This window comes from Ursus arctos, unplaced genomic scaffold, assembly GCF_023065955.2.
Source record: "Ursus arctos isolate Adak ecotype North America unplaced genomic scaffold, UrsArc2.0 scaffold_5, whole genome shotgun sequence".
Classification (NCBI taxonomy): Eukaryota; Metazoa; Chordata; class Mammalia; order Carnivora; family Ursidae; genus Ursus; species Ursus arctos.
Window position 1 is genome coordinate 39,005,333 of NW_026623067.1, and position 24,863 is coordinate 39,030,195.

A 24,863-nucleotide genomic window follows, 5' to 3' on the forward strand; every position below is an offset into this window, starting at 1 on the left:
AAAAAAATGGACTCCCAGGTCACAAGAAAGTTTTTTATTATTATTTTAAGATTTTATTTATTTGAGAGAGAGAGAGAGCACGAGCAATGGGGAGGGGCAGACAGAGAAGGAGAAGCAGGCTCCTCACTGAGCAGAAAGCCTGACACAAGGCTCGATCCCAGGACCCCGGGATCATGACCTGAGCTGAAGGCAGACGCTTAACTGACTGAGCCACCCAGGCACCACACAAGAAAGTTTTTGGATTTATATTTCACAGACAGTTTTTATGGTTGTGGTTCGTTTGTTTTATTCACATCGGGAGCAGAATCCAAAGCCAGCAAACAAGGTACCAGACATTTTTCAGGCAAAAATCTCTGGGCATGAGGTCCCCACTTAGTAATTTTCTCTCCTCCTTTCTGGCTGCAGGGGTCAGCCACATGTTGAGGGGGTGAATAGAGCTGTCACTGGACTTTGTCTGGAGAGGCTTCGTCCCTGAAATAGGTTGGAAAAAGCTAAGGATGCCTCCCTCAAATCTGAAAAATTTTTTTCAAGACGGCGGGATCAGGGCTGGTGTTTGGAAGTCTTGCTTCCCACCAACCTGGAGGTCGTTCACACTTGGGCCCTTGGCTTTGGGGAAGTGGTGGGGGATGAAGTGGGAGGGGTGGGGTTGGGTCAGGGTTTTTTCAAAATGCCTGGCATCCTGAGGATCCTCGAGGGGTAAGACCAGCAAGGTGGGACTCTGACCCTTGGGGGGACTCCCAGGTCGGCTGGATGAAGGCTAGGATGATGCCCCACACTAGGAGCATGCTGCTCAGCTAGCTAGCCACCTCCCGGGCTCCTCGTGGTCACCAGCAATCACCAGGGCAACTTGTGAAGCTCAGAAGCTTTGTCCTGTGCGGGATCATTCCTGTTGGGAGAGTGACAGGACCACCCAAGGTCAGCCTCTTTCTTTTAGCAAGGCCTTGTTGAAATTAGAGCCCCTCTGGCCAGGAATCCTGACTGGGAGACTCAGGTAGATGGGTCACCTGCTCCTGATGTGGCACTTTGTGGTCTTTGTTGGGGCAGATGACAGTTGTGCACTCCCACACAATAACACCTCTTTCTGGGCCCGGTGCAGAAAGAAAAATGTACTTTGTAGGTGGAAATCTGCCAAAAAATTGAGCCTTTCAAGAAATGAAAAGGCTCTGCCTCTTGGTTGTCTTGCTTAAGAGTGGTAGCTCTCAAAAGGGCCAGATATCAGCATCACTTATGCAATTACTAGGGACAGAGCAAGAAAATTCATACTTTCCCCCTTCCCACCCTGCCAAAGAGAATTTTATAACTACCAGCTCTGTTCCCCTAACCCTCCCTTCAAAAAGGCTTCCGCTTTCATTTGGGCCAGAGTTGGGGAAGTCGATTGGAAGTTTTTTCTGAAAAGAGAGCCTTAATTGAACTGCATAATAAAAAGGAAAGTAGGAGAGGGGGATTGATGAAGGCTGAGAAGATTATGGAGGGGGTTCACGAGAGAACGGGGTGGGAGGCCGTGAAGGAAGTAATGTGAACACGAGGGTTTGCCATTGAATCGTTGCGAACCATGGATCTCCTTCATGATTTTCAAGAAAAACACAAGAAGAGACTCAGAATTTATTTTGTGCTTTAGTAACCATAACTGGCCCACATCACATTCTGAGTTGCTAAGGGTTACCCGTATGTTTTGTCTTTCTCCCCAACCTTGGAGGGAAAGTGGGCTACCTCCAGCATATAGATTTTAATTCTGATACACAAGACACTCTGACATGCGCCCCATCTCCACCCCGATCTCGTTGAGAACCACTGATTTAGAACTTCTTAGAACTACTCGCAACTCTGTGAGGGCCAAAACCTTTACAGCCATCAGGTCTTTCTTACTGAACATCCTCCCAGTCGCCGCCTCTCCCTCATGCCTGTGTCACTGCTCAGCAGAAGCTCTGTGCATAGCTGGTTACCACCCCCCCCCCCCATACTTCTGCAGACTCTTCTGTCCGCTTCTCTGATTCTGCCTTTGGTTTTCCTTCCTTCTGACTCCCAGGGATGGACATGTCCCCAGATACTGTCTTCAACCTTCTCTTCTCCATAGGGTTATCAGCCCAGAAATTGGTTGTCAGATTTAGCAAATAAATAAATAGAGTGCCAGGGGCACCTGGGTGGCTCAGTCGTTAAGCATCTGCCTTCGGCTCAGGGCATGATCCCAGGTTCTGGGATCGAGCCCCACATCAGGCTCCTCCGCTGGGAGCCTGCTTCTTCCTCTCCCACTCCCCCTGCTTGTGTTCCCTCTCTCGCTGGCTGTCTCTCTCTCTGTCAAATAAAGAAATAAAACCTTAAAAAAAAAATAGAGGGCCAGTTAAACTTGAATTTTAGGTAAACAATGACAATTTTTTTAGTGTATTTTTACTGGGTAATCCTACTCAGAAGTAATATACTCTCAACACGAGTTTCTCTTCTGTTTTTCTGTTTTCTTTCCTCCTCTTCCTTCTGTCCCTCTCCACCTCCTCCTTCTTCTCCTTCTCTTCGTCCTTCTCTGCTTCCTCCTGCTTCTCCTTCTCTTCCTCCTCCTCCTTCTCCTTTTCCTTCTTCTTTAGAATTTTGATTTACACAGTGAATTTGAAAATCTATCAGTGAACACCCAAATCAAACATTGACTGGGAGCATCGTCTGTGCATGAATATTCAGAAGCTGACTGTGTTGATTGGCCTTGTTATGTATTCAGCATTTCTGGGTGACTCCAGGATCGAACTGTTCTCACACTGACAGAACCACCCTTGGGGAAGCCTGGATCACACTCATTCATTAACTTATTTGGTCATCCAGTCAGTCATTTATCTGGTGGCGTTCAGCGTGTTCTTCTCTATTTACAAGGTCAGTTTTTTTGGCAAGGGAAGTAGCTGAAGTTGACCCACATTTTCCTTTCCTCTAAACCATTGGTTCGGTTTTCTTTCTTCACATAGAATCTAATCAGCCTAATTCTTGCCTTGCTTCAGAAAGGTTCTTGCAGGAAGGAAAATGAGTCTTCCCATCGTTACATAAATTCTCATGGGGCTTCCCTTTATAAGTTTATGACAGCCAGGAGTTGAGCCTGGAGCCCTGAGAGAAACAGCCACACACTGATTGATGATGGCAGCTGCTGCTAAATCTCAGCCCTCTTTCCTTCTTACAGAGCCGTGTTACCTTGGGGTTACAGAACTCTTTTCACTGTTATTCAGGGGAATAATAATAAAATGCCAGGTTGCAAGTATAAACATGATCATTCTGTGCCTATTATTGTAAATCAAATTTCACCTTGCATCAGAAGCACAGAAAACATTTTATGCTGTCAGCCACCTCAAGCCTCTTTCGGCGTCTGTTTTTATATAACCCTGGGATGACCTGAGGTATTATTTGAGCTGCCCTGACCAGGGAAGCTGGTCACACAGGTGATCTGTTTCTCCTCACACACCCAATTAACCATTTTCCTTAAGCAAAGCATTAACTTGATCTGAGCATCGCATTGGGGTTAAGGATGTGGGCTCAGGGCTGCTGCTGCCTGGGTTCAGAGCATTTGTGTGACAGAGAAAAGTCACTGACCTGCTCGGTTATCAGCTTCCTTAGTTTTAAAATAGGAATGACAATGATGGTGTTAACTATGTTTTCAGGTTCTGTAAGGTTTAGTGTAGTCAATACACAGCATTTACAGTAAGGCCTGACGTGGGGGTAGCCCTTTTAGGTTTAGTTATTTATAATTGTCCTTTTAGTGTAGTAGCTCCTAATTTGTTTTTGACCTTGAAGACCCCGTTGGAAAGAAAAAACAATTTTTCAGATTCCCATGTGATGATGAGAAACCTTTTGAGATCTACATGGTGAGCGAACACACAGTGACAAGATGCTAGTGGGAGTTCAGTGACACTTGTGTCTTAGAGTGGGGCTCGCCACTGTCCACACCTATCCCAGAGTTGGGGCGGGGCTTTTCCTTCCTCCCTGCTACCCACCTGGGTGTCAAGGCTTGTTTCAGGGCTGCTCAGGAATGGTAGCCATTGAAAAGGAGACTGTGAACCCCCAGCAGGTGGGATGAGCTCAGCAAAGTCTCTGTAAGAACCACTGGCGGCCCGGTGATAGATGGGAACAAGTAGAGGCACTGAGAGAAGGCTGCTGGTCCCTCCAATCACCAGCAGACTCGGTCTCACTCCTGCTTCTCCACTCAACGGTCCAGCCATACATGAGTCCTGACCTCTCATCGAGGTCACACATCCCATCCTCTTCTAGCCTGAGGCTCCATCATCTACTGTGCTTGGGGACAGGCCATAGAGGTGAGTCTCTTTCCTTCCCTCTGTATTCTCATTCTCACCTATTCCTCTGTCATAAAAGCTAATCCTGACTTCCTTCAGGTTTTCCCCTTTAATTCTTAAGGCAAGAACTGTTTTGTTCTATCTGCATTTCTGCTACAACGAACCCAATTCTCTAATAGTCTACAGGGGAGCGTCAAACTGATGAGGAGCTGGCCCTAATCCTGTATGTCACCACTGTATGACATCAGTCAAATCACTTCACCCGTGAGTACCCCACTTTCCTCATCTGTAAAATGGGGAGACAAAATTGCCTCAGTTATGAGATCCTGGGTATTTAAATGAGATAATGCATGGGCGTGCCTGGTGGGCTCCATCAGTTGAGTGTCCGACTCTTGGTTTCAGCTCAGGTCATGATCTCATGGGTTGTGAGATCGATCCCCATGTCAGGCTCTGCTCTCAGTGGGGAGTCTGCTTGAAGACTCTCTTCATCTGCCCCTCCCTGCACCTGCATGCTCTCTCTCTCAAATAAAGAAACAAATCTTTTTTAAAAGCCCTAAAATAAAAAAATACATGAGATAATGCGTGTAAAGTGCTCAGCACAGTGGAGGGCTAGGCACAAGGGGAAAGCTCAATTTAAAAACCTATATGGGCACATAAAACTGAAGACACAAAAGTCTATTATTTTTATGGAGTCTAAAACCAAAATTCATTAGAAATCTCTCTTTATCCATTCCTGACCTCAAAACTGGACTCTGAATATTTAGTCCAAATTATTAACACAGCTTTGAAATTCTCTCTTCTATTCCCTCCATCCTGTGACCTCTGACATGAGGTCATGACATGATGTCATAATTCACCCCCTGCTCCAATTTGTGAGAATTTCCCGAGCTGGTTCTTAGGCTCCCTCACTTTTTGCATCTGGGAGGTCGCTGGCAGGATTCATGGTCTCACCTGTGAACACTCAGAGGTAGGGTTGCCATACATTTTGCTCTTGGTTTTACTTCCTTTGCTTAACATGAATTATGGTATTAGTGAATGGCTTCAGAGACTCTTCTTCCATCTTTGCGTCTTTAAGGAGTATGTTTCTGGTTTGGCTGTGGTCTGTGACAATATGGGAAATTAGGAGTATTTGCATCTCAAAAGTTTTCCCTCTGTGGCAGTCAGGTAAGCCCCTTCAATGTCTTGATTTACCCACTTGGTTTTTCTTCTCTCCTGGGTGCAGGACCAGCTACATAATTTATGGAGCCCAGTGCAAAATGAAAATAGAGAGCTTCCTGTTCGAAAATAAAAATTTCAAGATGGCCATAGGAGAGCATTAGACCAGGAGCAGGGGCCTTCTAAGTCTGAGGCTTTCTGAGAACAGGGCCCTGTTGGACTACACAGGTGGCTGACCCATGAAGCCAATCCTTCCTGGACAGCAGTGGGTGGTAAAGACCTTCAGAATCCTATAGGCTTGGATTAGAGGCCTAACTCTGCAAGTTGCTTTTCTTGCGGGAGAAGTATATGATTAAGAGGACACAGGAGCTTATTAGATCATTAGGAGTACATTAGTTTGATGGTTCCCAGGAACCAGGGCCAACATTTCAGCATCCCACTTAAGTGCTGACTACCTAAAATTTTCTTATTGAGATAATTCACATATCATAAAATTCACTCTTTAAAAGTGTACAGCCCAGTGGTTTTTAGTATAGTCACAAAATTGTGCAACCTTCATCACTATCTAATTCCACAGGATTTTCATCCCCCAAAAGTCACCCCGTATCCATTAGCAGTCACTTCCCCATGCACTCCTGCCTAAGCCTCCAGTGGCCACAAATCTGCTTTCTGTTCCTATGGATTTGCCTGTTCTGGACATTTCATATAACAGAAATTATACAATATGTGGCATTTTGTGTCTGACTTCTTTCACTTGGCATAATGTTTTTCAGGTTCATCCATGTTGTTGCATTTATCAGTACTTCACTCCTTTTTCATAGCAGAATAATATTTCATTGTATGGCTGTACCATCTTTGGTTATCCATTTATCCAATGATGGACATGTGAGTTGTTTCTATCTTTTGGCTATTGTGAATACTGCTGCTGTAGTGAATATTTATGTATACTATACACAAATAATTTAGGTACAAATGTACAAATGTAGTTGTGTATTTGTTTACAAGTTTTTGTGTGAACATATGTTTTCAAGTCTCTTGGGTATGCACCTAGGAGTAGAATTGCTAGGTCTTACTGTAACTCTATGTTTCACTTTTTGAGGAATTGTGTTCAATTCCTCAGACTGTGTTCCAGAGCAGCTGCACCATTTTACATTCCCAGAAGTGTATGAGGGTTCCAATTTCCCCCAATCTCACCAATACTTGTTATTATCTGTCTTTTTATTATAGCCATCCTAGTGAGTGTGCTTTCTCCTTGTGGTTTTGATCTGCATTTCCCTGATGACTAATGATGTTGAGCATCTTTTCATGTGCTTCTGGACCATTTGTCTATCTTCTTTGGGGAAATGTCTATTCAGATCCCTTGCCCATGCTACAACATGGATAAAACCTAAAAACATTTAAAATTGTTTTTTTTTTGTCTTTTTTACTGTTGAGTTACAGGAGTTCTTATATATCCTGAATATTAGATAACTGATTTGCAAATACTCCAATTCTGTAGGTTGCCTTTTTACTTTCTTGATAGTGTGTTTGAAGCACAAACGTTTTTAATTGTGTTGAGTCCAATTTGTCTATTTTTTTCTTTTGCTTGTGCTTTTGGTTTCATATCTAAGAAACTGTTGCCTAATCCAAATTCATGAAGATTTACTCCATTTTCTTCTAAGAGTTTTACAGTTTTAGCTCTTACATTTAGGTCTTTGATCCGTTTTGAGTTAATTTATGCATATGATGTGAGGTAGGGGGCATGTAATTTTAATTCCCGCTCAGCCCCTCAATAATCATGTACCCTTTGGTAAGTTCCTGAACGTTTCAATTTCCTCATTAATAAAGTGGGAATAACAAATAGTACCTAAGATCATAAGGTTATGGTGAAGATAAAGAGAAAATGTACATAAATCACTTAGCAAAGTGCTTGAAGCATCCTAACTGCTCCATAAAAGTGGTAGTTATTAGTTATAATATGAACAATGGGTAAATGCTTTCAGAGAGGAGGTAGCACGAAGATGGGCAGCATTTCTGAGAAAGAATGTGGGATGGGGGAGGCTTGCTTAGTCTACGAGGAGGAGCCGATGTGGGATTGTTACGGGAGTGTCTGTCTTGGATAGACCACTATTTTAATTCCCGGGCCCATCCCAGAACTACTGAAAGGAGCCCCCTGGGCACAGAATCTGCATTTGTATCAACTCAATTTCCAGGGCGGGGTGTTGCGGGGTGGTGACGGTGGCCGCGCCGGCAACGCCGCCTTTATCCTTCAGGGGGCGGCCGAGGGACCGCGGCGGTCACGGCGGCTGCGCAAAACCCTCCCTTTCCCGGGCCGCCCCAGCCGGATCCACCCGGCTCAGCTGACAGCTCCAAACACGGAAGAGGCGGTGCAGAGCGCAGGTTGAGCCGGGCGTCTGTAGGCTGGCGCGGCGGTGGCGGTGAGGGGACCAGGGCTGGGGCGGAGGGCGGAACTTTCGGGCCCGGCACGGAGGGGTGGCCGGAAGGTACGGTGTGGACCGCGTTCCGGGCGCGCGAGGCAGCGAAGAGCGGCCGGGCTGGGACTGCTCAGTGGGCCCGAGCCCCCCAAATCCCGGACGGGGCGTCCCCAGCCGGGCCCGGCTGAGATCCCAGCCCCCTGGGGAGCTCAGAGGAGGAAGGGGAAGGTCCAGGCCCTGCTCGTTGGGGACGCCCGGGGCCGGCTCACACCTCCCACGTTCGTACAGCGCCCTCTGTGTCCGAGGGCTGGGGCAGGTAGCAAGGCTGGGGCTTGCCCCCGGGTTGTAGGTGAGTCGCACCAACAACGACTCAGCACGCCTGGTGGTGAGAGGGGGAGGCACCCGTGGCGGCGGGCTGGTTCCGGAGCCCGGGCTGACCCCAGCTCTGCAGTTGGCACGGTGTGGCCTGGGAGAATGAGTAGGATTTTCCCAGGCCCAAGGGAAACCCGGCGGAGGAGGGCTTCCCTCCCTAGTGTAGCAGGCTCCCGTTTGCCAAGGCTAATATTAAACTTGATGTCTCTCATCTGATGGCGCCGGGGTTTGTTCTTGTTCCTGGGTTACAGATGAAGAAAGAGAGTGGTCTGAACTCAGATTTAGTTATATACTAGCGGTGTGACCTTGGGCCTGAAAGGGACTTAAACTGTCATTTTTCTCATCTGTGTAATGGAATCAGTAAGAGGACTTGCTTCATGGGGTTGTGGGAATTTAACAGGAGTTAATGCATTTAAAGGGCTTAGCACAATGCCTGACACACACTAAGAGCCCAGTAAGTGTTACTTTTCTTGGTGTTACTGTGAATCCTTCTTCTGGTGGGATGTGGCAGAGCAGTCACTGAAACTTAACGATTCTGGTCCCCAGTTTCAGCACACTGCATCTCATACCCATTCAGTTACTTTTTTTTCCTCAGTGTCAAACTGATGGCACTGCTAGATGCTGAGAACAACGCACACATGCAAAAGATTTTATCCTTGCCCTTAAGGAGCTAATGCAGTCCAGTGGTCCAAGTTCAGAGCATGCTATAATGATGCAAAGTGGGATGTGATGATGTCATAGGAAAGTTACAGTAAAAAAAAGTTTGCTGGATTTTTAAAGACTTGACATGTAATCGAAAATTTCTACATAGAATAGGGGCTTTGGACGTGGCTCTTGAAGGCTGAGTGGATAAAATGAAAATGAAATGTGGGTCTGCCATGTGAATTAAGGGACTGGGACAAAGTGGCAGCTGTAGAAGCTGGGGTCTGGTAGGGTAGGTCATGAGGAGCTGTTTACTGGAAACACTGCTTGGAGTAGAGTTTCTTAATCCTAGCTGCACTTAAGAATCACCTGGAGAGCTTGGATAACTACTGATGCTTGATTTAATTGCTCTAGAATATGGCCTGGGTATTGAGAGTTTAAAACGTGGTTCTCCAGGTGATTCTAATGTGCAGACAAGATGGAGAGCACAAACCTAAAACCAGAATCATAAATTCATCTTTCACGCCGTTTATAAATCTTCCTACAGGAAGAAACAGAAACTTAATTATGTTATCACCACGTACTATGTATGGTAAATTGTTTAAAATTAAATAAGATAATGTGAAAGGGCCTCATACAATATACAGTAGGTGCTCAATACATGTAAATTGATTCTGAATTTCATTCTTAGCTTCTTTGGGAGTCACACATCTGAGAATCTGCTTTAAAAATTACCATTTCATATAATATTTTTGCATATAATTTCATAGTGTTCTTAGGTTTCTCTGTAATCCATCTGTGGACCACCCTCCCCTTCCGCCTTACTCCCAGTTGAGAAATCTGGCTCTAAAACTTCCAGAATAGAACTTAAAAGTGTGTATGCAGGGGGCGCCTGGGTGGCACAGCGGTTAAGCGTCTGCCTTCGGCTCAGGGCGGGATCCCGGCGTTCTGGGATCGAGCCCCACATCAGGCTCCTCCGCTATGAGCCTGCTTCTTCCTCTCCCACTCCCCCTGCTTGTGTTCCCTCTCTCGCTGGCTGTCTCTATCTCTGTTGAATAAATAAATAAAATCTTTAAAAAAAAATAAAAGTGTGTATGCATGCGTGCATGTGCATGCTTTTATTGTTTTGTTTTAAATATCTTGCTTTCATGATTAAGTTGACCTAATGTTGAGGGTCCCTAGCACGATTAATTCATTAGCAGGTGAGAGGAAATACTGGAGGGGGATAGGAAATGAAGAAATAGAAGAAGCCGAAGAGGAAAGAAGAAACAAAAACAAAAGCAAACCCAGGAAAATATTTAGATGTTTGTTATGGGACTTGGTGTGCTCACGTCACATATGACCTTGGTATTCCACCTCGGCTCCTCCCAGGGCTGAAGGCGGTCAGATAAGGCTTGTCTCATTGCTGGGTACATGCACGTACCCCTTTAACCACGTGGCTCAGTTAGGCTCTCCTAGAGAAAGTAATATGCAGCCGTAGATTGGCCTTGACTGTGTGTTAAGATGTGTTTGCCGTGAGTGGTAATAACAAATTCAGAATTTAAATTTGGAGAGTGAGTCTTAACACCATCTTTTGTATTTTTTTTTCTGCAGATGGCAGGATTTCTATAGTATATCTAGTATGAGTTCCAGATCTTGGCCTTTTATCCAGCTTGGTCTCATCTCCACCTTCTGGAGGATAAATGGGATTTGCATAAATTCCAGATTCTGAACTGAAAAACAGACTGCATTGTTAATATCCTTTTCTTCTGGTTGTTACTAACAGGTACTGACTTACCTGAATGGGAACATGTCCCTGTGTTCTGTTTCGGATAGGGAGGCTGCTGAAGCAGAACCGTGATCAGCTGCTGGCAAGAAAATATTTTTTGGAAACGGAGTCATTTTAAATGAACTTATTCAAATTTTGTAGTGTCACCTTTTATAATGTCCTAACTTTTCGGTTGTGTGCATTTCAATTAAAATTTTTTTTTTTTAGTTGAGAGGGGGCATATTTGCAAATCCAGTTATGGTCCAGTATTTTAATTGACAGAACTGTAATTTTTTTGTTGTTGCCTTAATAAAGTAATTTTCATAGATTCTCATAACATATTTTTCCACATATACATTATCTGAAATTGTGGTGCATCTTTCAGTTGATGTGCTTAAAAAGCATCGATTTTATATCATAATTGCAGCATATTTTTATTCTTAGTTTTGCCTGAAATAATGGTAAATCTTAAAATTGTTTTGACAAAGTATGGTACTTGAAAAATTTAATGCTCCTTTGCTGCCTTCTCAGTTATCTAACCCTCTCCTATAGTATCTGTCCCTGTAATGTTCTCTGGAACAGGGTGTTCTCAACTGGGAGTGGTCCCCCCGCTGCACCCCTGGGGGGCATGCTGTTGGCATCTAGTAGGTGGAAGCCAGGGATGTTGGTACACATCCTGTGGGGCACAGGACAGCCTCCCACTGCAAAGAATGATTTGTTCCAAAGCGTTAGTAGTACCGAGCTTGAGAAAACCTGCCTTAGAGATTTCTGTGCATTTAAGAAATTCATTGATTTTTAGGAAGTATATCACATATACTTTAATCTTTCTGTGAACAAGGCACTTTGCTAGGTTTCGTGGACAAGTCAAAATTGTGATTTGTCCTTTTTTCCCTTTTTTAAAGATTTATTTATTTATTTCAGAGAGACAGAGCTTGAGCAGCAGGGGCAGAGGGTGAGGGAAGGAGAAACTCAAACAGACTCCACCCTGACATTAGAACCTGACACAGGGCTCGATTCCACAACCCTGGTATCACTACCTAAGCTGAAACCCAAGAGTCAGGAGCTTCACTGACTATGCCACCCAGGTGCCCCAATGATTTGTACTTTTTAAAAAAATTTTTTAAATTGTGCTTTTTTTTCTGAATCAGTGATAGCTACCTGATGAAGTCAGCAATTAGAACCATCATTTTTAAAAAAAATATTTTATTTATTTATTTGCCAGAGAGAGAGAGCACAAGTAGGTGGGAGCGGCAGGCAGAGGCAGAAGTAGGCTCCCTGCTGAACAAGGAGCCTGATTTGGGACTCGATCCCAGAGCCCTGGGATCATGACCTGAGCCCAAGGCAGAGGCTTAACCGACTGAGCCACCCAGGCGTCCCCACAACCATCATTTTTGAAAAAGCTGTCATTATTGCAAAGCTGCTGGAATATTAGATGTGTCATTTCTAGTAGCAGAAAAGTGAGAATATTGATTAATTCTTTGCAGTTGTTTGTGAGGAACTTTACTTTTTTTTTTGTACTACTAGAGTTTTCCAAACTCTGTGCCTTTTCTATTCTTAACTAATTTGAATGATTGTCTTCAGCTCCTCAGAAAATTAAATGTCGTCAGAAGATCGAGAAGCTCAGGAGGATGAATTGCTGGCCCTGGCGAGTATTTATGATGGAGATGAATTTAGAAAAGCAGAGTCTGTCCAAGGTGGAGAAACCAGGATCTATTTGGACTTGCCACAAAATTTCAAGATATTTGTGAGCGGTTAGTTAATAATATTCCCTTAAACAGATTTTGCTAAATAAAGGTTATTCTTAATTTCTTAGTGTACCCTAAATTATTTGTCATCTTGTATCTATAGGCATTAGTGGTAGATGGTAGTATTACAGATTGAACACATATTTCTGTTTTAATTGAAAATTGGACTGAGGATAAATAGTTCTCAATTTGATTCGCCTTTTGACCACTGAATTGGGATATTATCCTGCATATTTCATGCATTCTAATCTTCTAACTAGCAGTTTATCAGCTATGAGTCATTGGCTGTTAAATAGGGATAATAAAAAAGAAAATGACATAATGTATGTGAAAACGCTTGGAAAGTTTTAAAGTACCGTGGTGGTTGTTAATACTATTTGGTTTCCAGAATCATTTCAACTACCATAAACCTGTGACATATGCTGTTACTCTGTGACCTTTTGCTTCAGAAAAAAACAAAAAACTGCTGCTTTTGATACAAATGTTCACAGAAGACTTCGGTGCACACTTTCTCAAAAAGTTTCCACTATAAAGGCATTGAGTAAAGAAAGTAAGTGTGATAATTTAAAATGAAACTTTGATTGTGAGAGTGGTGTGTGCTGTATCTTGCCCTCAAGCCTGAGATCATTGTGTTGGCACAAATTCTCCCAACTATGATTCATAGATGGTTGGCACATGCTGCTCTAAGTAGGTCATGGCTCTTTAATAGAAATAAACATCCTTTTCTCTAGATTGCGTCTGTAATCATCTACTGTAAAACAACAACAAAAGAAAACATTGTGTTTTACTTGCTTATTAGTGTTAGGACTTGTGCTCAGAAGTGTATACGAGAATAAGTTATGTGTCTTCATTAGAAATTTCATGGTGCTTAGTATATTTCTCAAGAGCTTATGAAAGATTTTTTTTAAGGTGGTGGCTATGAAGTGAAAATTAGGAAATAGAAAGTGCTTTGGGGGAGGGTTTTTATACCCTCAACTAAAGCATTAGTCTTTCTTGAGCACCGCTCAACAGTAATGGACACTCAAGTGTTGACCAACTGATTCTTTCTAATCTTTGTTTTTGGTTCAGGCAATTCAAATGAGTGTCTCCAGAATGGTGGCTTTGAATACACCATTTGCTTTCTGCCTCCACTTGTGCTGAACTTTGAACTGCCACCAGATTATCCATCCTCCTCCCCACCTTCATTCACACTTAGTGGCAAATGGCTGTCACCAACTCAGGTTAGACCCGAAACTTAATTTCTCCTATCCATTTTTAGAAACTTTAAAAAATCATCTTTAATTGAAGACTACCTTGATGATCTTGAATTCATTGCATGAAGAACAAATGGCTTTGATTTTGTAATTTTTCCCCCTTGCCTTCATGAATCCTAATGTTAATGAATTGGAAATGTTTGATGTTTTAGAAAGGAATGGCAATGATTAGGATGACTAATCACTATGAATTGCAGTAGGAATAATTTTTAATCAAGTATATATATTTTTTCCTGATCTTGCTATTTTCCCATTTAATTTGCATTGTAATAGAGACGATAAGGTCCTTCTAATTCTCCTTAGATGTTGGTATTACTTTTTTTTCTTAGTTTCTTATCCATTCCTTAAATGAAAGATTTAACTGAAATTAGGAGGACTAAAGTTGAGCTGATGTAGTTAGAATAAACACATTTCCTAAGTAACCATAATAAGTGCTTTTATTTTTAGAGGTCTGTGTATTAATAACAAATAATTGTTGACTAGTCTCCCATGGATGTAAATACACACAAATAGAAATGTGTATGATTCCTACATCTCCTCTCTCAGGAACCTCGTATCATGAAGCCTTCGTTTCCTCCAGCTTACATATCCTTTTCTAATAACAACCTCGGCTCTTGATTGAGACATAAATATGACTTGAAGCTAATATAAAGTACTCTGGGATAGATAATGGATCAATAGCAGCTACTTTTCTAGAAATCATGATGAAGATTGATAGGCTGATGTATATTAAGACAAAAGCTGTCAGAGTTACTTCACCTTAAGGAACAGCTTGTCAGTTTTTCCCTTTTGATCATGGAGTTTTCATTCCACCCCACTGACCAGTCTAATCTTTCAGATGAGAGTGCGTTTGTAAAATTCAGCTTGTGGTTTAAAAACAAAATTAATTTAGAAAAAGGATAAGACATGTCAAATAAAAAAGGAATATTACCTAACATTCCGATATCTGTGCCCGAGGCAGTACATGCAAGACAGTGGATTATTTGCCCAAGAATATCAAGGCTGTTTGACATTTAGATCACAGAGAGTTGACTGAATTATTTAGATATTGATAATCTCATTTCTCCAGAGAGAAAACAAAACAAGGACAGATTCACTGAGTGTGTGGTTGCAGTTTCAGATTCCAGCCAAGTAGCATTGACTTCCTGCTGGCTTTTGGGAGTGTGGGGAGAGGAGAGTTGTTCATTATTTTATGTGTTAGAGCTGAAATTACAGTAGGATTCTTTATCAGATAAATTCTTGTGCATATAATTGACGTTTTAATTGGCCTTATATTCCTTCTTGGTTCAATTCTTGTTGTTTGCTGGGCCCTGATTCCTTGTCATTGTGAATCTCACCTGTTGATAGTGAAGTTGACACATGGTCCTGGGTTTCCCTGTATCAGGGTTGGTTCAGAAAAGGGAAGTGAGTTTAGCCTCATAGTATTTTCCATTATGTTTCTCCCACTATATATACATATACAGTCTCCTCCTATTCTTTTCCTCTTTCAATTCCCCCAACCTCACCTGCACCCCAGCTGCCTCTTTTGAGAAGGGGCTAGAAAAGGAAGGAGGATGGAGGAGAATGGCTTCTTCATTGGACTTCGTGGCTCAAATACTAGTCAGAGCTCCCCTTTTAGTATTTATTACATTTTACACATTTCAGCAGGTTTCTCAGAAGTATGATTGATCTTAGAAGCATATTCATGTAAATGTGAAAAAGTATTTTGCATGATATTTAACAATAGGTTTTTAAGTTCAGGAAGTGTTTATGTTTGTGCCTATGTAGGGTTTGGTGAATGGCCGTACGTAGAGCAAGGAATAGAAAATGTGGTCCTTTTTCACTTGTTTAAATTTACACAATTTGTCTGCATCTGGAAGGCTTATTTTTTATGTTTAGCTAAAAAGAAAAGCTCCTTAATTCCTGAGCTCTACTTACCAATATTTCACATTTCTAATGGAAAATCCTCTTATATTTCCCTTTCAAATTGAACAAACCACCTCTAAAGAGGAAAAGTCGAAGTCGTTTAAACTTTGGTTGCTTAGCTTAGGAAGTGTGAGCTTTCCCTATGGCAGCAAAACCATGTTGAGGTCTTATAATCATGTCCAGGTTCCATATCATTCTGTCTTCCTCCATTAACCAGGATCTCATGTAAGCCCAGATTGCTTAGTTAAAACCAGCTTGTAAATCTGACTAACAAGGATTCTGAGGTTGGATTCTGTTAGTGATTCTTTCACATGAGTTGGCTTTTTGATAGGACTGGAAAAGTTAGAATTAAGAACTTGGAGTAGATTTTTAAACTGCTCTCCTTCTAACATTATGCAGGGTACCTCCAGGACTAGGACTCCAAAGGAATAGAAGTAGTTCATTTTAGAGCTCCATCTCTTTCTCCTGCATGAGATACATAGCAATACTAAAACAACAAAGAAAAGACAAAATATCCTCCATTTCAGTGGCTCATATGTAAACCTATAGTCTTGCCATTTCTCTCGTTTTCAGGTTACTTTTAGCTTCTGACTGTGTGTTCTGCTGTGACTCACGTTGCTGAATAGTGTAAGAAGTGCTCCGCTAAGAATATCGGTGCTCTTTGCAGCGCAGTTTAGCACAGCAGTAAAAAAATCATGTTAGGAATTGTAAGGGTTTAACTTAGAAGTTAAAAAGATTGCAAGAGAAGTGAGGAGTTGACAGTATCTTCACCTTTCCACACTCACCAGCACCCTCCTGTGCTCTCTCCTAGCTCTCAGCTCTCTGCAAGCACTTAGACAACCTGTGGGAAGAACACCGTGGCAGTGTGGTCCTGTTTGCTTGGATGCAGTTTCTTAAGGAAGAGACCCTGGCATACTTGAATATCGTCTCTCCTTTTGAGCTCAAGATGGGTTCTCAGAAAAAGATGCAGAGAAGGACGGCTCAGGCCTCTCCCAACACAGAGCTAGATTTTGGAGGAGCTGCTGGATCGGATGCAGACCAGGAGGAGGCTGTGGATGAGAGAGCTGTGCAGGATGTGGAATCACTGTCGAGTCTGATCCAGGAAATCTTGGACTTCGATCAAGCTCAGCAGATCAAATGCTTTAACAGTAAATTGTTCCTGTGCAATATCTGTTTCTGTGAGAAGCTGGGTAGTGAATGCATGTACTTCTTGGAATGCAGGCATGTGTACTGCAAAGCCTGTCTAAAGGACTACTTTGAAATCCAGATCAGAGATGGCCAAGTTCAGTGCCTCAACTGCCCAGAACCCAAGTGCCCTTCGGTGGCCACTCCTGGTCAGGTAATCCTCTACTCTGCTCACAGCTGCCTCCTGATTCTCTTTCACCAGGGAGCATCTTCTCAGGAACTTCTCTTGTTAGGGCTCATCAGGGCAGCCTGAGGCCTTAGGGCGCGCCCGCAAGTAGTTTCAGTGTATCCATCAAGAATGCCGTGGTTTTTTTTTTTTTTTTTTTAAGATTTTATTTATTTATTTGACAGAGAGACAGCCAGCCAGATAGGGAACACAAGCAGGGGGAGTGGGAGAGGAAGAGGCAGGCTTCCAGTGGAGGAGCCTAATGTGGGGCTCGATCCCACAATGCCAGGATCACGGCCTGAGCCGAAGACAGACGCTTAACAACTGTGCTACCCAGGTGCCCCAAGAATGCCGTGGTCTTAACTCAGCTGTTGAACCAAATGTAAATGCTTCCTCTGCTGGCCTGGGCATGAGCAGTTCTTGGCAGGGATGAGTGTCAGAAAAGTAATTGTAAAGTATTCTGGTGATTTACTTAGTTTATATAAGGGGATCCCATCAACCTTGGAGAATCACTAGCCTGCCTTTGTGTGAGGCTGGGATCCGAAGGGCATATTCCTTGGAATGGTTAACAGAATCAGGGACAGCATACTTGGTTTGACATTTCTTTTTTTGTCAACTTTATTAAGCCATAAATGTACCCATTTAAAGTGTACAGTTGGCTTAGCTTTGACACATGTGTAGACCATGTAGCCACCCTCTCAGTCCAGGTATAGACTTGGCCACATTTGGTTTGATTTTGAAGTAAGAGAGTTTTAGTTCATGTGCATCTAGTTAGCACCAGCATTTTAAGGATCTCCTCAGAATCAGAACTGGTTGGGAAATCCTCACATTTATGTGTTTTCTATTTCCCTCCAGGTCAAAGAGCTAGTGGAAACAGAGTTGTTTGCCCGTTATGACCGCCTTCTCCTCCAGTCCACCTTGGACCTGATGGCGGACGTGGTGTACTGTCCCCGCCCGTGCTGCCAGTTGCCTGTGATGCAGGAGCCTGGCTGCACCATGGGCATCTGCTCCAGTTGCAATTTTGCCTTCTGTACCTTGTGCAGATTGACTTACCACGGCGTCTCTCCATGTAAGGTAACTGCAGGTGAGTTGTAACTGTGTGAACTCGATCCTCCTGCCCTCCACACAAACACACACACACACACACACACACACACACACACATACACACAACCCCAAGAAAAAGCTTGAACTCTTTAATCCTATAATTTAGAAATGTTAATTCAACAGATACTTTTGTTTCAGTTACTGCCCTAGGCTCTGGAGATACGGTAGTGACCAAATACCCTTATGGAACTTAAATTAAATTTTAATGGTGGAGACAGGCAAATGAAATAATAAGAATATTAGATGGTCGTAAGTGCTATGGAGGAAGAAAAGTAAGGCAAGGACAGGATATGAAATGTTCTGAAGCTTGGGATTTTACTTAGGGAAATAAAGGGGAAGACCTCAGTGGTAAAGTAGTTTGAATAAAGACTAGAAGGAACTAAGGAAACAAGCCATGGAGATAGCTGGGGCGGGGGAAGACGACAGAAGAAATGGCAAGGTAATTTCCATCTATGAACATGGGATAATGCAGCTCCTGGTTGGCCAGTGCAGACTGTCTTAGCTGCCACTCTTGTTTCCATGGCACGTATGTCTTTTTTTTTTTTTTTTTAAGATTTTATTTATTTATTTGACAGACAGTGAAAGAGGGAACACAAGTAGGGTGATGTGAGAGGGAGAAGCAGGCTTCCGGCTGAGCAGGGATTCCCAATGCGGGGCTTGGGGCTCGATCCCGGGACCTGAGCTGAAGGCAAATGCTTAACGACTGAGCCATCCAGGCGCCCCAAACCATGGCACATATGTCTGATCAGTCATCAAGTTCTTTATCATTGAGTCCAGGAAAGCCTCAGAATCTTCCTCAACCCTTAGTGCTTCAGAGAGCCACCATTTATTGAAGTGGGCACGGGAGGTGAAAGCTGTTTGTAATTCTGTTCTAAATAAGGATTGAGAAACCAGCCCTCTGACCTCGGTTTAACTGGACTTTGATGACTTAGTCTTTCTTACACTAACAGGGGTAATGATAATAGCTATTACATAGGGTTATTTTAAGGATCAAATAAACTATCGTAGTGCTACTCCAAACTTGTATTGTTGTTACACTGGTCTGTGACAAGATAAAGAAAGAAATGGAGTGTCAGGGCTAGAAAGTTAGAGCGATTTCACAGAGTAATTTTATGTCAGATCTAATAAAAATTTAAGCTTATATTTCTTTCTTTTTGTAATTTTCCTAATAATTCATTTGATTGTATTTTGCAAAAGTTTTGGTCCTTGACAGAGTGGTGGGGGAAAAAACTGGCCCTTTACCATGGATAGTTTGAGAACAACAGGCTAATCTGTGTAAAATGCAAATGGTAGCTGTTAATGCCATTATTAGGATAGTTACTAATGGCTCCTGTTAGCAGAGTGTTATTATCTCCAACAAAGTAGCCCTAAGAGGAAAACGACTAGATTCTTCCAGTTGCCTAGAACAGAGTCTTGTAGTGCGTATGGGCAGATGGGATGGAGAATTTACCAGAGTATAATAGAAGCCTTTGCTTTAGACTTCTATAACCTTATCATTGAGAGGCTGAAGCACGTATCAGGTGTTTCATAGCATTTGTGGAAGAAATCAAAGAAGCTTGGGGGCTTCAGCAAAATTAAGAATCTCTTTCTGTATCTATCTGTATCGGTATATCTCTATATACATATTAGATACTACTATGTAAAGTGTATGAAATACAATTATTTTGAGAACATTAGAGTGATAATCTTTGTCCTGCATCTGAGTGAAGCAATAGAACAGTGCAGCGAGATTGAAGAATATCGGGGGAAAGGTTGACTGGAGGAACTTTGCAGGACCCGCGGGTGGTAAATTGTAGTCACTGACTTTTTTTATCTACAGAATTGAACAGTCTTTGCTCTTGAGCCAAAGATGCTTTTGTTTATTTGTTAGGCCTTGTTACTGTCAAATGATGAGTGATGCTGACTTCGTGGAAAATCAGTGTCTCTTTCAACCTTTGTGTCTTTTAGCTAAGTCAGTCTTTAACTGTGTGCTACTAGTTGCACAAACGTGCCAACATTAGTAAGTCAGAATCAGCAAAAAAGATGACCTCTTGTTCCAACACCTTGTGCAAGTCCAGCTTCTCTGGCCGGAGCGTTCTTTTACATTCTTTGTCATTTGTACACGTGTCATTTTTACCTACTTATAACCTAAATCTGCCTTTTTCTGGATTCTGTAATGAGTATTTTAATTGAGTTGTAGCCATCTCATAAGTTTTTAATAACTAAATATTATGTCATTAAATGGCTCTTTCACACGTGGTTATTCCCTTGGACATTTAATTTGTTTGCCATTGTTATATGCAACTCCATGCATATAACTGTACTTTGGATTATTTCCTCATGATTAAAGTTCCCGTAATAGCATTATTGAATAACCAAAGGTTATGACCATTTTTTAATGGTTTTTAGATAGCTTTGCAAAGTTGTTTAAAAGTTAATTTTCCATTTCACTTTCCAGAGAAATTAATGGACTTACGAAATGAGTACCTGCAAGCAGATGAGGCCAATAAAAGATTTTTGGAACAGAGGTATGGTAAGAGGGTGATTCAGAAGGCACTGGAAGAGATGGAAAGTAAGGAATGGCTAGAAAAGAACTCAAAGAGCTGCCCGTGCTGTGGGACTCCCATAGAGGTAAAGGTTCGGGCCCGACTTGGCAGACAGACTTACAGGCTTGTTAGGGTTGCTTTAACAAGCCTATTAATTTTATGACTAAGAAAACACATTTATTAAACCTTCTTACTTGTAAAATGCAAATTCACTACTAAATATTGTTTTTGATCTTCAGTATATGTAGACTTAGGTTTTTAAAATGCTTTCATGGAGTGAAAATTGTTCTCACATTGTATCCGTAACAAAACTGAATGGGTCATGAGGAAGCCTATTGGAGCTACAAGTAACTCTTAACTCCTCTACATGATTAAAAAAAAAAAATCAAGCCTGACCTCTTAGAACTATTTATCTTGGAATTTAACACACTTGCTTACGAAGCATAAACTTAGGAAATGAAGACATTTTCCTATTAATCTGAGCCAAAATAGACATTTAAATCTGTTGCTTCTTGGCAAAATCGTAATATATTTTAAAGTCGGAATTTATCTTTGCATTTGGTTCTCCTATTCCAATCCATTATGTCTGAACTGGAGCTGGTGGTGATTCCCCAGTTACCCTATAAGGAAACTGGCATTCTGTTTAAGCACGTCAGCCATGCTTCAGCCCTGTGTTACAATGGAGGACTTGGTACCAAATGTTTACCTAGATTTGTGTAAAAAGTTTAAAGTCACACATATTAAATCCAAACATTTTAATATTAATTTACACGTTCAGCTTATAATATACATGTTTGGTTTCTATCTACTGTTTATCAGAAAAGATTTGGGAAAGTATCTAGTTGTAGGTACACCTGCCAAATATTTTCTGTATTTTGCTTGTAAAGCAACAGAGGAAAGCATTTAATAGTTAAAGTATGTTACCTGTATAACTCAAGCCTGCCTGGGGAAAAAGATGTCTAGGGGACGGTTGTACTCGATCTTTTTGGCATGTGCTTTTCTCTTTTGCTTTTATAGCCTTGATATTATTCTCTTTCTATCTTTTCCACCAGAAATTAGATGGGTGTAACAAGATGACATGTACTGGCTGTATGCAATATTTCTGCTGGATTTGCATGGGTTCTCTCTCTAGAGCAAACCCTTATAAACATTTCACTGATCCTGCTTCCCCGTGTTTTAACCGGTATGTATACATCATCCCCTGGTCTCAGCAGCAATTTTTGGTACTTCATTTGTAGACCACTTTATTTAGAGAATTCTCTTACACATTTTCTCACATATATGATCTTTTATATTTTCTAGAAAGTGAGTTTATGACGAAAAATATGTTACCTGGATATTTTCTTTTTTATCCTCCTCAACTTCTTATAGTGAAAATTTTCAAACCTACAGAAGAGGTGAAAGTTGAAAGAGTATGATTAGTAGAATACCGTCTACCAAAATGAACAAGTGATAGTATTTTATCATATTTGTTTTCCAGTACTTGATCCTAAGTTGGAGATAGGATGCTTTATCTCTCAATACTTCCACATTGTCTCCTAAGATAAGAAAATTCTTCTACATAACAGCAATACTTAAATTTAACAACGAAGGCATACTATCATCTAATAAACATGTTTAAAACTTCCCAAATATCCCTAGAAAATCTTTTAAAGCTCTTTTACTGAACCAGGATATAATCAAGTTCAGACATTTTACTTGGTTCTGTCTCTTCAGTCTCTTAATATACAAGAATTTTGCCCACCTTTTTTTGTATCTGTTGAGGGGAACATTGACATTTGAGAGAGTCCAGGCCACTCGTACTGTAGAGAACATCGTACTTTCTAGAGTTTTGCTTCTCCCTGTTGTCTTTTAGTTAGTTTCTCTGTCCTCTCTAGTTCCTGTAAATTGGAAGTTAGCTCTAGACTCAGTGTGAATAGATTTCGAGTTACATTTTTGACAAGAATACTTCCTGAGGGGTGATGTGTACCTTATATTGTAACACAGTAGATCCATAATGTCTGGTTGTCCCACGTTAGTATGCCGGTCAATTCTATTGTTTGCTCCATTGTAAATGTCAGTTTTCTTTTTTGTTGTTAGTAAGTAATCTCTGGGGTGATTTCTTGGCACAGTGTGAATATCCTGTTTTTCAACAGCTCTGATTTTGGCATTAGTTGATGACCTTTGTGAAGAGGCATCTGTCTAGTATCTACAATCACTGGTGTTACTAAATTATAAGAGAAATTGAAGAAACAAGCTCTGTCTGTGAACTGCTGTAAATCTAATGTTGAAAATTGCATCAATTTTAGGTAACATAGGGAAAGAAAACAAGTTGGCAGCTATAAAACATTATACCAGTGGAGCGTGCAAGGACAACGAAGCAGAGAGTAGAGTGATTCATATGTAACAGAGTTACGGTGGTTTGGAAGAGTTCCCCTTCTAGCTTGCTTGACTTCCCCAGTCCTGGCTTAATTCCATTTACTGTACACGTTGAGTATCAGTTTTTTGATACCCATTTCCAATTATTGTTAATCCTTGGCCCTAGAGAGTTTGTCTGGATCTGAAAGGGCTATTCTTGTAAACTTTAAGACAGCTTGTTCAGAGGGAGCCGTATTTCAGCCCTCCTCAGTGTAGTGATTAAAGGAAAGGAAAAGATCCACAATGTTTTCAGAAGAGTAGAGAGAGTAATTTTGAGAGAAAGAAAGAGATGATAAAGTGTTTCCCAGGTGCCTACAAATGTACCTTATTTTATGCTTCCAGGTTGTTCCATGCTGTGGATGTTAATGGAGATATTTGGGAAGATGAGATTGAAGACTAGTTAACGCCTCCTACTCAAGATAAGGAAGTGGAATGGTTTGCCCTAATCTTTTGTCTAGTACACAAGATAACTTTGCAGGATATTTAGGGTACCATTAATTCACTCTTCCTTTGTAGAAGATGTGGAAGAGCAAGGTTTATATTTTCGTGTGGTACTACTGATTAAGGCACATTCATATGTTTTTCAATTTAAGATAGAGAAAATTATAAGCCAAAGGTTCAGAAAATGAAAACTAGAGAATATTAAATACTACAGTGTGCCCAAAGCTCTGAATAGTTAAAAAGTAAATATTTATTTTCTTCCCCAAGCTTTAGGTGAGGAGAGGAGTAAAGAGTTAAACTTACAGACCTTTTTATCTGAAAGCATCCCTCTAAGGCATTATGTGGGAGTCCCCTCAGTACTGCTCCTTATAACTGGGGTGGGTAGAAAGAAGCCTTATTAAAATTGTACTGAGAGCCTGATCTCATTAACTCCGTGTTACATTCCTTTGAACCTACGTTTCTGCCAAGTTAATTCTTTCTTTGGAGGAAGCCCTTTACTCTGTAACTGATTGGATGGCCCAGTGTCATTTGGATCTACTGCTTTTCAGAATAGAAATTTATAGATAATTTAAAAAATATTTTTAATGCCATAAACACTGTGGGTCACCTGGTATTTATTAGTGGTGTGCAGTCCACTGGTTTTGAGCCAAGTCTAGAATTTAATGATATTGGCCCAGAAGAGTTTCAGTCCCATTCAGCTCTTCTGGGCCGTAGAGCCTAGATTCAAGATGACTTGTCTTTGCTACCTTTTGTTCTGTCTTCTCTCCCTTCACTCTTACCCTGCCTTCCCTCAGTAAGGACGATTTTAATATTAACTCCAGCAGCTCATATTTTTATTTCTGCTGGAGTAAGAGAAAGCCTAATATATTCCCAAGTTGAACAAGCTGTACTTTCTTTAATTACCTCCATTTTGAACTCCACACCATTGTAGTTCCAGTCCTCATTTTCTGGATTCTTTTTAAAGGTCTTCTCTAATGAGCTACGGAAATTTGGCTTCCTACCCTTTTTTTGTAACAGCACTGTTTGGGGGGATAATTTTAATTCCTAGATCCCTGTTTCTGGGTTTTGATGGCTTTTTGAAAAATTGTCTTTCCTTATGGTTTGGTGAATGGCTTGGTAGCAAAATAAGACTTTTTTGAAAAAGAGGACAGAGGGATACAGCTGCAGCTGTGAACATGTTCTTTTTTCCCAAAGTGTCATTGAAAACTGGGGAATCACTTTTAACCATTTTATGTGTGTGTATATCCAGAGTCAGCGAGGACTGTTTCTGGATTGTCAATGAGGCTGCTTAATCTTAAAAATAAAAGTAATTTAAAAATTGTCTTATAATTAGAGCAGAGTGCCTGCTATTCTGTCTCCAAGGCAACTGATCACATTTTTAAAAACTGTACGGCGTGTAACACATATTCTTAAAGTGAGCAGAAAAAAGTCATGAAACAGCACCTCCTCCCTTAACCAGACTCGTGACTGAACTTAGGTTTTAGTGCCCATATTTTTGAACCATATGGTTCATGAGCTTTCATTTTGCACATTTTATATAAGAACTAAAGTTA

General features: G+C 41.4%; 1 protein-coding gene across 6 annotated transcripts; it reads left to right on the forward strand.

Moving 5' to 3' along the window:
- Positions 1 to 7,707: 7,707 nt before the first annotated feature.
- Positions 7,708 to 24,639, forward strand: RNF14 (ring finger protein 14). 6 transcript variants are annotated; one of them, XM_048220735.2, is made up of 9 exons: positions 7,708 to 7,790; positions 10,433 to 10,604; positions 12,168 to 12,337; positions 13,400 to 13,551; positions 16,301 to 16,828; positions 17,696 to 17,924; positions 20,385 to 20,557; positions 21,525 to 21,655; positions 23,212 to 24,639. In XM_048220735.2, exons 3-9 carry the CDS (start codon positions 12,184 to 12,186, stop codon positions 23,267 to 23,269), a joined length of 1,425 nt encoding a protein of 474 aa, XP_048076692.1. In that variant the 5' UTR covers positions 7,708 to 7,790; positions 10,433 to 10,604; positions 12,168 to 12,183; the 3' UTR covers positions 23,270 to 24,639. The 6 variants fall into 6 exon arrangements, with proteins under 6 accessions (XP_048076692.1, XP_026354817.1, XP_026354818.1 ...); XM_026499032.4 differs by having other exon boundaries at positions 7,725 to 7,828; XM_026499033.4 differs by having other exon boundaries at positions 7,768 to 7,894.
- The last annotated feature ends 224 nt before the right edge of the window (positions 24,640 to 24,863 follow it).

Bases quoted from the DNA above. Each gene is read 5' to 3' on its own strand.
- RNF14 (XM_048220735.2), top strand. From the start codon at position 12,184: ATGTCGTCAGAAGATCGAGAAGCTCAGGAGGATGAATTGCTGGCCCTG. The intron at 13,552-16,300 runs GTTAGACCCGAA...GCTCTCTCCTAG, and splicing joins AATGGCTGTCACCAACTCAG to CTCTCAGCTCTCTGCAAGCA. The intron at 16,829-17,695 runs GTAATCCTCTAC...ATTTCCCTCCAG, and splicing joins CGGTGGCCACTCCTGGTCAG to GTCAAAGAGCTAGTGGAAAC.